General features: G+C 38.8%; 1 protein-coding gene across 2 annotated transcripts in view; it reads left to right on the top strand.

Moving 5' to 3' along the window:
- The first annotated feature begins 2,446 nt into the window (after positions 1 to 2,446).
- LOC145987691 (putative serine protease K12H4.7) overlaps positions 2,447 to 13,788 on the top strand; it is a 34,128-nt gene continuing 22,786 nt past the window's right edge. For both annotated transcript variants that reach the window (XM_083122237.1, XM_083122238.1), the window contains exons 1-4: positions 2,447 to 2,642; positions 5,562 to 5,772; positions 8,594 to 8,775; positions 11,966 to 12,198. In XM_083122237.1, coding sequence (XP_082978363.1) covers positions 5,566 to 5,772; positions 8,594 to 8,775; positions 11,966 to 12,198 — 622 coding nt within the window. In that variant the 5' untranslated portion in view covers positions 2,447 to 2,642; positions 5,562 to 5,565. The remainder of the gene's footprint in view (positions 2,643 to 5,561; positions 5,773 to 8,593; positions 8,776 to 11,965; positions 12,199 to 13,788) is intronic.

The following is a 13,788-nucleotide window of genomic DNA, read 5'->3' as shown; positions in this document are numbered from 1 at the left end:
TAAGCACTAGGATGGGAGATAGCCAAGTCTTGAGTAGGTATTAATTATTTTTGCGCTTAGACTGTTGTGGGAATTTTGGTATGGCGATTGAGAATTAAATTATTTGGAGGAGGTCGACATTCAACTCTTCAATACCAACAGCGAACCTAAAATTGACATAGGAATTTTGGTGGGGGACTGAATATTAAATTTGGAGGGGTATGCTTGCAGTTTTTATCTTACTATACTCGTGAGAGCCTTTATTAAAAAATTACAATATTATTATTTTTTTATTCTAATAATTGTAACCCAATTGAAGTGTATGGCAGACTGATGTTGTGTAATGAGACTACTGGTAACGCAATCCAGTAACAAGTCTCCTTAGATGCGATGTGTTCAGTTATATATTGTCACCCGCTTTTTTTATTTTTTCATCGGAGATCACGACACGTCGCAACACCTCACTGAAGGCATTGTGAACTGCAACACCTCACAACCCACCAGGGTACGAAATCATCGAAAACTGGTGAGGGGGAGAAAGTTCTTAACCTACAACCCCCTCCCCACAAACATATGTGTGAATTATACGATGTGCATATTTGTAATGTTATTAAAAGTAAAAATAAATTACTCAATTAAAATAATTATTATGATTATTAATTAGAAATTAATTTGTTACTTTCATACATATCAGATAGTGTTAAGCAGCTAAATAATTCCATTACTAACCGGTTAAAGATGTTAATAAATTATGACATAGTTGAAGTGGTTTTATCATGTGTAAGTTTTTGTTTAGTTTGTGCACTATGTTAATATAAATCAATTAGATTTCATAGTTATTATTGTTTTGCATTCTTGTTTTACTTTTACTGTGCGTATTGATGTAGATTTGTTAATGATCTCTTTAGACAGAAAGCATTCAACACTCACAACCACACTAATTTGTGTGTGTTTTCGATATTATTCTTAGTAAAGTATAATTGAAATTAAAAGTAATTGCTTATCTTTTCATTGTTATAACAAAAACTTTCCCCCCGGGAAATTTTTGGTGCGGGGATTTTTAAGGCCAAGATTGTTGGTGGGGGGGAAATCCCCCCTCGTCCCCTCCAGGATTTCGCACCCTGAACCCAATAATCCAGAAATACAAGAAAAAAGAAGCGAAAAGAACAAAACAGATCAGCCTTTCCACGTTTCTTTCCGTATGGGGTAAAGACTCAGCTGGGTTTTGTCCGCCCAATGACGTCACACCCGCGGCAGTCGCGAAAAGAGGCGTGTCTGACCCCAGCCTTTCCTTCTAGTAGTCTTGCCTGATTCCCACCTTGCATACGTGCTTGACTCGACAATTAATTCTCTGCTTAATTTACCGTCACATTATTTTATTTCACACCACAAGAAACCAAAAACCTCATTTTAACTATTGTAAACCGCAAACTTTCGGGTGGCTCGAGCCCCTAAGCTCCCCCTTGGATACGTGGCTGCTGAGAGTGTCCCTTCATCAATTTAAACTAATCATCACTCATCCTGTTCGTCGCGATTAGCCAAAAGTGGAAGAAGACGCTAAATAACAAAAACAAATTTATCCTCATCGTGGGGATCAACTGGAGAATCTGAAAAGTAGCGTAAAAATATTAAAGGGAAATTCCAGGACATTCAGTAAAAATTCATATCAGAATATGCCCGGACAAGAACTTTCCTTAGAATTAGACATTTAAAATAAATGCAATAGGTTAGCTGGAAAGAAAAGCTGGCAGTGGACTACAGCCTACAGGGACAAGATATCACGCATATAATGTATGAAAAATAAACTATGCATTGTTTCGGAATAAGTGTATTCTTCTATCGCGTATTTGATCTCTTGTTGTCAAATTAAATTAACAGCTTTGGTGTATAATATCAAAAGATGCATGAAAACACAGCGTTTCATGGGCCATGTGCTACATTCTACGCATAGCTTTCTTCCGCTCGTGTCCGCTTGGTGACGTCACAAGCTCTAGCCAATAACGTGCAAGTCGCGAAGTGGCCCCCTCTGCAGTCTGTGCTCCCTATCTCCCCTCAAAGGAGTGCATTTTCCATTTCTGGAATAAAAACTGCAGTTTCCAAGAAATCTCAGACATTTTTAGTGCGAAAAACATGGAGAATGAAACACTTGTAAAAACGATCATTTGTATTTTCCCCGAAGTCGATATAGGGACGGGAATTTACAGACTTTTGTGGATACCGCACACACCCTATACGCTATGAGGCCTTAGAAAGATCGCTTCGCGGTCAAATACATATAACGATATTACACGCTCTTCAAGTCCACTTGATATACCTACGGACTTATCGTTAGATTGGTTTCTACGGAATATCAGCCGGCTACCGTGGCAGAGTGGTTAGCACATCGCGTTAATACTCTATTCCTTGTATGATGCCAGCGAAATGCTTATAGGTGACGTCATACTTTGGGCGTCTAGCTCTTTAGCTCTCGAGTGATTACTTGTTGATCAGCTGACCCGGTGTTTACTGTTTTCTCTGAATCACATTGTTCTGTTTTCCTTTCCTGCGTTTGCTATTCATATCTTGCAGGATAAGCAGACAAGTCAGCACTTAGTCATTTAGCAAGAGCTACAGGAAGATTGTATCTAAAGTTGAAGAATTTAAAATTGTATTTTCTTTAGTAGGTAAGTATGAAGCGAGTATATTCACTGACAGTCTAGTTGACAATATTTATTTACAAGCTGGTATTATTAAATGTTAAATATCCCCGAAACGCCTGAAATTCCTTTATTTTCTTCTTTTTCACATTGGTACTTAGGTATTCTGCATTCCTAAGGATTCTTGAAGGTGCCATTTCGTTTTTTTATTTTCGTTGCTTTTTCGCTTCTGTTACACACAATATGGCGAGCAAATCTTGGTAAGAATTTACAATATAGAGAAAGTCTCCAATTTCGTTAATTTTCGGTATACTAACTAATTTTGGCCTCCTAATCACGAATCTGTTGTAAAAAACCGGGGGTCACGTCTGGAAATTTTACATTTTGATGAGAAATTGTTTGTTAGCGCCAAAAACCATCCACGGGTAGCCCACAAACCATTGACGTTAGCCCCATAAACCATCCACGGGTAGCCCCACAAACCATTGACGTTAGCCCTAAAAACCATCCACGGGTAGCCCCACGAACCATTCACACGAGGTTAGGTTAGGTTCCATTAGCACTCATTTCACCCCTAAATTCATCGAAAAAATAGGGATCGTACTAGAATTGAACATCATAAATCATTTTCTTGTAAAACAACGGCGTGGTTGGACACAATGACAGGAGATTACATTTTTGTTCGTAAAACTACGCATATTCACCTATATATATATAACAAAATTGGTACTACTTTAATATACCAGAGACACCTATCAATGATTTATTTTGCAATTTTTTACATTGCCAACGTACTATTCTGCATTGCGGAACATTTATTTAGGTGAAATAATGAATTTCTAACGATACTTACTGTTGTTCCTTATTTCCCACAAACCATCCACGGGTAGCCCCAAAAAGCATTGACATTAGCCCAAAAATTCACGATAGGCCCACGAACCATCACGGGGACGAGGTATGCCTTCTAGGTTAGGTTAGGCCTGTTAGGTTAGGTTCCATTAGCACTCCTTTCATTCAATTTAGCATATACGGACAATACGGAGCATATTGTGCTCTCGTGCAGAAAGCAAATGGTGGCAGCAGCAATAGCGCGTCGGAAATAGATTTCGCATTAAAATGGATCAAAACTACATTCCCGAACATCAACAACGCTACAGAAAATGATTTGCGTATGTACGTTCTCCTGTAAATTTGAAGAAATCCGTCTCTGGTATAGTAAAGTGTTACCAAAAATTTCAGTCGGCCTTTTTTCAAATTTTCATACGTGACTCCCGGTTTTTTCAACAGATTCGTGATTAGGAGGTCAAAATTAGTTAGTATACCGAAAATTAAAAAAATTGGAGACTTTCTCTATATTGTAAATTCGCTCCCAAATCTTGACTAGCGTTGTCTATCATCTGTGGGTATGCAGTGTTTCAAACCATGTTAACTGAAAAATTCCTACTTTTGTGCACGCATAGCCCCACACACCATTTAAGGATAGCCCCACAAACGATTCTATTAGACCCACAAACCATTCATGGCAAGGTTAGGTTGTGTTAGGTTAGGCAAACATAGTTAAAATTGTCATGTTCTGGGAAAACAATGGCATCGTTGGAAACACTGACCGGGGGTTACGTCATTGAATGCACGGAACATTTGGTTCACGTAGTCGAAGGTAATGGATGCAAGAGCTTTTGTGCATCGCAGAGACATTAATGTCGAAAAATACATGTTTTACCGGCCGAATAAATTGATCAAAGGGAGAAAACACTTCCACGACTTTTCAAATGTCTATAGAAACTGAGTTCTGTAAGTACTTTCTCCTGTAAAATTGAAGAAATGTGTTTTCCCTATAACAGACTGTTACCAATAAATTATAATTACTCTAACTGCTATTGATAATTTGGCCTAAGTTCCGGTTGTTAATTCCGAACTAATCACGGTACACGGAAGGAATTGGTCCAAGTTCATTTTGTTCAATTGGGATGTCAGCATGCTACACACTAATTTTGTACATGGTTTGATTCCTATTTGAGTCTGTTACCATATACTTCACAGTTTTAGCGATTACTTACTGCGTGTTTGCTTGAAAATTGTTTTTCACTTGCGTATACTCCTGTATAATACTTCCCTGACACCAGCTATTCATTTACTGTCATTTTACTTATGGACTGCTGCTGCCATCTAGGTTATATGTGTGGGGTTTGAATTTTTTTTTAATTGAACCGTTTACCGTGTGGTGAGCTATTGTATCATATCCATTTGCCAAAATTCCATAAATAATTTAATAGTTAGGTTAGGTGGGTCAGGTTAAAGGCTCTTGGCATTAAAATAATGTCCCTAACTACTTTCGTAGTTTCTAAAGCAGGTACAAATTAATGAAACCAACCAAAAGTGCCATGTCAAATTTTTTATACCCCTTGAAAGACCAAAATACTGGGAAAGTATGAGCTGACATCAGTAAATTCAACCGATATTTCTGACCGGCTCGGGTATTGTCTCAGTCTTAATTTTATCATTTGTTAAGCCAGCAATTTATATCATCTGTGTAGTTTTACTGCTATCCAGATCTTGTTATTTATTCATGCCTCTGTACTTTCCCTGAAGAGCCTCAGTAATGCTATTTTAGCTTGGAGTATTCAAGGGATTGTATTCAAATACTTTTTAATCTTTGAGGAGGTTGCATAGTCATGAAAATGTAGTCACTTTCAATAATACTTTAGATCTCCAACGTAAGGTGTACTTGAAGTTGTTACTTTGGAATGTGTGGAATGCTTGAACTTGGAACTAGGAAACTATCATGAGAAAGGCAGTGTCATATATGTTCTGCTATTGTATTAATTTTATAATCAAAGTTTGTAATACACTTTGCATTTTTGTTATGGAGGTGTTTTTGTAATATTCCATTGTTGCTATTTACAAGCATATTACTAGTTGAAGTCCCCAATCTTGTTTTCTTTACAGGATCATGAATCTCCAAACTTTGCTCTTAATATTTAGTGTTATTTTGATTTCCAATATTGGCACTTCATGGAAAATCTTCAAACATGGAAGGCCAAGAAGAGGAATGCTAGGTGTACCTCATGTTCCGGAAAATATCCAATTGCCCCCAGATCAGTGGTTTGAGCAGCATCTTGACCATTTCAATCCAACAGATTCAAGAAAGTGGATGCAGGTAACTAAAAGTCAGCTATACTTGTTCATTTATAGCTGTGTAAATATACAGTAGTTTGAATATGATTCCACACATTTAGTAATTATTAGGGAGCAGTTTTTGCATATTTGGAAGTTTTATTATGAAGGTGAAATTCATATGCTTTGAACACATTAATTCATTTCACTTGGTTTGGAACACTCTGGTTAAGTTTTATAATAGTTTCAGACACAGTACTGAATGACCATTTTTTACTGAAATAACAGGAAAACAACAAAGACAATACAATACAAAATGGCACAGAAAGTAATGTCACACATACCAGGTGTATAAGCTTAAATCTGCTGTTTGCTCATAGATGGCGTTAGTGAGTGTATGAAGCTACCATGGGCACGCCATACCTAGTGTTTGTATGAGTTGGACATCTGCCAACACAAATCAGTGCACATTGCCACCATGTGCAGACAACAACAGACAGTGTTCCTGTGGTAAGCATGTCTAGTTTTGTGCCAGAAAAAGAGCTTATGCGGGAAGTTCTGCTTTTCTGCTTCCATTTGAAGAAATTGGCTGCCGAATCGCATCAAATGCTTGTGGAGGCCTATGGTGACAGTGCTGTATCGGAAACAACGTGCAGGGATTGGTTTCGTGGGTTCAAAGACGGCAATTTTGACCTGAGGGACAAGAAGTGTGAAAATCGGCCCAGGAAGTTTGAGGACCATCAATTGCAGGCTCTTTTGGACGAGGACGATACCCAAACGCAAAAGATGCTTGCCGAGCAATTGGGTCTTACTCAAGCAGCCATTTCCATGCGTCTACGTGCCATGGGAAAGGTTCAAAAGATCGGAAAATGGGTGCTGCATGAATTGACAGATCGGCAGCTGGAGAGACTCCAAAACACATGCGAAATCTTGCTTGCCAGACATAAAAGAAAGTCTTTCCTGCATCGGATTGTGACTGGCGATGAAAAGTGGATATATTTTGAGAATCCTAAACACAAGAAATCGTGGGTTCATCCCGGCCAACCATCAACATCTTCCTCGAGACCAAATCGCTTCAGCCGGAAGACGATGCTGTGTGTTTGGTGGGATCAACAGGGTATCATCTACTTTGAGCTGTTGAAATCTGGTGAAACTGTCCCTGCCCACGGCTACCACCAACAACTGATGAAATTGCACCGTGCTCTGTGTGACAAAAGGCCGGATTATCAACAAAGACATGGCAAGCTGATTTTCCTCCACGACAACGCCCCACAGCACACGTCAAGACTGGTCCAAAACTACTTGGAGACACGCAACTGGGAGGTGCTACCCCATCCCGCCTATTCACAAGACCTGGGCCCTTCCGACTACCATCTGTTTTCGTCGATGGGCCACGTCGTCGCTGAGCAGCACTTCGATTCATATGCAGATGTCCGAAAATGGCTTGATGAGTGGTTTGCCTCGAAAGAGAATTACTTTTTTTGGCGTGGTATCCAAAAATTGCCCGAGAGGTGGGCAAAATGTGTATCTCGCAAGGGCAAGTACTTTGAATAAATTTCCTGTTGCCTTCTATGACCAAACCATTTTTTTTTCTAACTACAAAACAGCAGATTTAAGCTTATACACCTGGTACATTACACATGCAGTCTTCAGAATATGTGTTCTGGCAAGAATATGCCAACATTGGGAGGCATATTATTATATAAGCAAGGAAGCATATTGAAGAGAGATCACAATAGAAGGGAGAGCCTTATAGTGGGATTGTGAAAGAGCTTTACATTGTGGGTTGGCCGTGTGGATACTCGCAGATGTAATTGATTTGAAATTCTGGTTTAATTTTGCCATTGATGATTTTTATGGAAAAATTGCATGTCTGCTTGTTTGTGCATATATGAGCGTAATTTTAATTGAATTGTCCATTTCAAGTTTGCATCTTGCACTCTTTGGTTCTTTGTACCAAAAATAACCTATATATCAGCACAATGAGTGATAGCTGGATCAATGATATTCCAAAACTAGAAAGTATTCTTGTTGTGAAGATCAAGAAAACCACCCTCCTACCAATCAGTGACATGTAAAATAAATGTGTCACTTTCCAGGTTCCAGTGACAACAACAGGGGTGACATTATTTGTTGATTAGCTGCTGATATGGTAGCATCTTCCTCAAGAGGTTGTACAGCTTACACAGTATAGAGCCAATTGAAGTCAGGGTGTGAAATATGCGAAAGAGACATTTCTTTATCCTGTATTGCAAAATGGAGATGCAGATCAACCTCCCTTGTTTTTGTTTTTTTTAAATGACAGGTGACACTCGTTAATAAAATGGGATAAATAATGTTACTTTACAAATTGGTGGTTGTGAAATGCAGCAATAAAACTACTGCCGAAAAGGTGCAAGACTGGTAGTGCCATCAATTTGTAAATAAACATAGTTTTTTCTTTCAAAATTAGATGCACAGCTTATTCGAGGGTGTGGGGTGTTCAAGTAAATACTATACTAAGGATGGAACATGCATCAGTATTATATTGTCCAATATGGAGATATTGATATCAGCCCATAAAGTTCCCTGGGGTCTCCCTGATGCCATAGTGGTTACGTCATTGCCTTGTAATCAAGGGGTCTCAAGTTTGATACCCTGTGGAGGCACTTAGTGGTTTGAATCCTACTTTAACCTGCAGATTCACTCCTGATTAGCCTATCTGTGCGTAAAGTGGACTTAAAAATTGAACAGTAAAATTCCCTATAATTTCACCAAATTTCTAATATTTCTGTAAGTAGCCTATAATTAGGTGTAAAATTATGCCTCAAAGTGCCCTATTTCAACTCCCTTTTTAATTACTTTCACGTCCTTTCTTCTTCCAGAGATACTTCACGAACGATACTTTTTTCCAACCTGGTGGCCCAGTGTTCCTTATGATTGGTGGTGAAGGTGAAGCTAGCCCAAAATGGATGGTGCAGGGAGCATGGATTGATTATGCACAAAAATATAATGCACTCTGCTTCCAGTTAGAGCATCGCTTCTATGGGAAAAGTCATCCAACAGAGTAAGAATCAGCTTCCATTATGTGACTTATTTTGAGGCATGGAAGACTGTGTTTTCTCTTGCATTGTTCACCATAGTCGATGGTATGTGTTGAAACTTGGTACATTTGAAAGAAATATGGGATAAGTAGGTGTAAAATATGAGAAATTGAATTGCAAATTCTCTCGATTACGGCTCGGCTGGGCATTTGGCTAATGCCAGGGCAATTGTTTTTGAATTTTCCTCTCTTTTAAAAAACTGCTATGATATTCCAAAAACTGAAAAATTACATAGCTATGCTTAGAATTCGTTCTAGAGCATTCATGTAATTCTTCATGTAGTTTGTTTTAATAGTCTTACATAGCCACGAAACTATTGAGATATCTAGGCAAAAGCAAACCAAACCAAAATTCATGTGAATGCTCTGGAAGGAATTGTAAGCAGATGCAATTTTTCAGATTTTGAAATGTCATAGCAGTTTTTCAAAAGTAGAGGAAAATTCAAAAACAGTTGCCCTGGCATCAACGAAAGGTCCAGTCGAACCAAACTAACACTGAGAAGTCAGGGAATTTTTAAATTAGTTGCAACCCCTGCTTGGTGGGCCCTGATCCTCAGAGGCTGTTGCACAATGGAGTTTTAGCCCTTTATTTTTTTTATTTTTTTAAAAAAATGGACTTGTTTCTGGCAAACAGCTTAAGTGCTGATTGTTATTTCAGTCAGTCAGTCCCCTATGCTAACACTGTTCTCTACTAGAGCTGTTATTTGAGACTTACGTTAATAGCTTAAGACTAAAGCATTCAGTATACTCGAAGTAACAGTTCAATCTCAGGATGAGTTTGTTACAGTAATATCATTGGATTTTAGTATTTGCATACTATTCAATCACCAATATTGGTTGATACTTTTCTTTAGTCAATTATTCTGGTTACAAGAGAATTAATTGGAGGCACATAGTGGTTGGGATCTCACTTTAAACTGTAGGTCCAGTCCCGATTAGCCTTACTGTGCATAAAGTGGACTTAAAACACCATCTCAATCAATCAATAAAAAAACAAGAGAATTTTGATACATTTATTCTGAAATTTACAACCATTATGGACAATTTTTAAATATTGCAATGCTTAAGTATAAATGTCATCAGTAAGTAAATTATCTGATTCCATATGTTACCACGAAAAATGAGCAAAGAAGAAAAATTGGCAGACTTGTGCACGCAAAATAATCTAACACAGTTATTTTTAGTGGTTTTTATTTGATTTTATCTGCGACGTTCCGTTCTGGTTTCCCAGAACTTTTGCAAGCTACACATACAACAACACAACCTCACATGGCTAGGCACTACACTTCTAAGGAATGAATGTGTGTCCTTATTTCCTCCTGGGTAAACTGGTTTTTCCACCTTGCAGGTGTCATAGCTAGCTGTTTCTCCCCTCCATCCTGTAACCTACTCTTCTTGTCTTCCCTCCCCTCCTCCTCCTGGTGGCACTGACCTTCCCTTTCTCCTTGAACTGATCTGGTAAGGTGAAATCTTCAATTTTTGTGCAGAAAATTTGAAGGTGGCTCTGGAAACTTAACTAACTTGGTCTCCACATGCTTTTTATTAGTTCTATCCATTTTATTCCAATTTCTCCTTTGTTTTTGTTAATGTTCTCTCCCCTGTTTATGCATATGTGCTTTGTCTCTGCCAATTTCCTCTCTATTTAATTTTCCCTCTTCTCCTTCATTTTTACTTTCTTAATCTTGTGACCATTTGTCAACATATACTCTCTCAATGCTGTTCGTGGATCTTCCTCTTTAATGTCTCTCATATGTTCTTTAATTCTTTCGTTGATGCTTCTTCCTGCCTCTCCTATGTACTTGCTTGTACATCCACCACATTCTACTTCATATACCCCGGCCATTGCGGATTCATCACTCTCCTTAGTATTCATTAAACCATTTCTCAATGCTCTTTGGTGGCTTGAAAGCTGCTCTTAGTCCATCCTTTGTATAGATGTTTCTTATATTTTCTCCATCTTTCTTCTGAATGGCACACTCACATACTTCTTGTGCATTCTTCTTTTCCACCTGCAAGGTGGAAAAACCAGTTTTACCTAGGAGGAAATAAGGACACACATTCATTCCTTAGAAGTGACTAGCCGTGTGAGGTTGTGTTGTTGTATGTGTAGCTTGAAAAAGGTCTGGGAAACCAGAACGGAACGTCGCATATAAAATCAAATAAAAACCACTAGAAATGACTGTGTTAGATTATTTTGCATGTACAAAAGTGGTTATGCGAACCTTCAAGAAGAACATTGATAGACTTTTGCACCAAATGACAGGACATTTGTTGAAATACCAATTAAAGTTTACTGCAATTATTCTAATATTGTAGTTTATTTCTGTGTAAAGGAGTCTTTTTTTTTTTTTGCTTCTCAAATTTGTAAAGCAGAATTAATCAGTTTTCTCTGAGTTTGCATAACTCGCAGGATAATTCAGGCTCCAGAAAGTGTTGTTTATAAATAAACTCTGAATTTCACTTTTAAGAATTTATGTCACATTTTAAAGTTAATTTCATGACACAACATGTTAGGATAATGGACTCATGTCTTTTCAAAAATATGAAAAGTGAGCATGAACCCATGGTGCTACAGCCGTGGAAGGACCTTGGCCTATCTCCCAACTGCCAGTCTGTGGAGATCTTCAACTGGTAATGGGCTGAAGAGAGTGTCAACACGTCAAACCCTCAGCCATTATAGGAGATTTCCCAAACCAGGTTATGCTAGTCACATGTAGCTCTCCAATTTCCTCATGATGGTGGGTTGCCACTGGTCCTATAGTTGATTGGATTGATTTGGTGTTTTAAGTCCACTTTATGCACAGTTAGGCTAATCGGGACTGGACCTACAGTTTAAAGTGGAATCCGAACCACTGCCTCCACCGGGTATCGAACCCGGGACCCCTTGATTACAAGGCAAGGATGCTACCACTGCGCCATTGGGGAGGCCCAACCGGTCCTATAGACAAGCCAAAAACTCAGAGATCAAACCCAGGCCATCCTGCAGTCGGAGTCCAAAGCACAGCACTTTAGACTGCACAGCCATGGAGGAGGACAAAAAATTAGCATTACAATATGCTATTTCACATTTTGTGTTTCCGTCAAAAACAATATATGCATGCCTCTAGCTATGTTGCAGATTTGATTCTCAAAATTTTCGCCTCTTTTCTTTCAGAGACATGAGCGTTAAGAATCTAATGTACTTGAGCAGTGAACAGGCTTTGGCTGACATCGCTGTCTTCATTGAAGCCATGACAGATGAGCATAAACTGGAGAATAACAAGTGGATAGCTTTCGGAGGTTCATACCCTGGGTCCCTTGCTGCTTGGGTCAGAATCAAGTACCCTCATCTGATCCACGGTGCAATGTCAGCCAGTGGACCATTGTTGGCGATAGCAGATTTCAAAGGTAAGTGTGTTCATTACTAAAACACTACATGTGATTTCTATGAGGAGTATTTAGCAGAGAGGAATTCTGGAAAATGTGTAGGAAATATTTATTAATCTCTCTATGGCTACCTATTTATCTCCCCCATGGGTTGTCTCAAAGTACCCATTGATTATGGAGTGCCATTATCTGAAAAATTCACATCCATAAATCAAATCCAGACATGGAAGATCAGTGTTGCCATAACTAGAAATGGCAATTTTCCTTTCGAAGATGCAATATTTTCCCCTTTACATCTAAAGTTTCCCTTCGACCACAAAATTTTACTAACTATTATTGTCAGTAGTAGTATTAGAATTATATTGTTGCCATTGACTCATAGGAAACATTAATTGAAGAAGAAGAAAATATGAAAAGTTTCATATATATCAAGTTTATACCAACTTGTGTTGCAAATAATATTATAGGTTACCTAATACTAATACAAACCAAATTAAGATTGTAGTCATGGTTAGAGGGCTGCATAGTCTGCCTTTTATCTACCCGCTGCCCGCTTGCATGCGAGGACAGGTATACCTGCTAGCCTGCCCACGTCAACGAGTCGACTTGCGTCTTTACCCGGGTTCTTGGTCTTCAAGGCGCTCTGCGCTTACAAGGTAACTGGACATTCAACAAGACCCGGGCGCCTGCAAAAACCTGCTGGAAGGAAACATCCCTCCGGCAGCGTGTCGCTCCAGGTGTTTCATCACCACGCAGACAGCTACAGCCAGTGTTGCCTACTTACGTAGCTTCTAAATCCTACGAAGTCCTAGGAGGAGCTCTCTCCTCCAAGGAGAATTTATATACTTAGCGATTTCAGTTCAGCGTAAGCAGTTTTTATCTGATTGCCAGGAAATGCACGCAATATTACAGCTTCATTTATCTAAATGAATGATTGAGCAAACAAAATCTCCTCACTGAAAACTAATTGTTTTTCATTGCATGGTGCCTTAACCAGGCACGCAGTGGCGCAACCAGAGGGGGCAGGGGGCATTGCTCACAACCTTGGACGGAAATAAAGTGTAGCGGAGGGGCCAGGGTGGGGGTCAAACATTAAAGTACAAGAAAAAACAGGCTAGCAGAATTTAAGAGTAGCAGGGCTAAAGAGTACTCAAGATGGAATTAATTTTCATATTTTTCTTGCATTTTCCTTCCAGACGGCCAAGGGCACCTGCAGAGGGGGAATGGAGGGGTAATTGCAACACCTTGATTTCAAATTTTATGAAAGTAGAAATATATTATAATATATTATACAGTCTCATCAAGTTCAATGCCGTAGCAAGGGGGTAGCGGGAGTCGGCCCTGGGTGCCGAACGATCTAAGTGGGAAAAGTTTTAAAAAGAGAATGCCATGGCGGCCCGTGATATTATTTGCTATTAATGTTGGCTTGTTCTGAGTTGGATGAATTGATTATGTAATGTATTTAAATAATATATATGCTTTAATGAAATTTTGAATATGTACACAATTTAGTGTTAGCATATGTATTTCTTATTTTACGTCGCTCCATGTGAAGAGAAAATATTGTAGATGGAAATTTTACATGCCATATGTATGTACATTCGGAATGCA

The sequence above is a fragment of the Lepisma saccharinum genome, chromosome 5, assembly GCF_977018435.1.
Source record: "Lepisma saccharinum chromosome 5, izLepSacc3.1, whole genome shotgun sequence".
Taxonomy (NCBI): domain Eukaryota; kingdom Metazoa; phylum Arthropoda; class Insecta; order Zygentoma; family Lepismatidae; genus Lepisma; species Lepisma saccharinum.
Note: the sequence above shows the minus strand (reverse complement) of the source record. Positions and strands in the feature narration are given on the sequence as shown.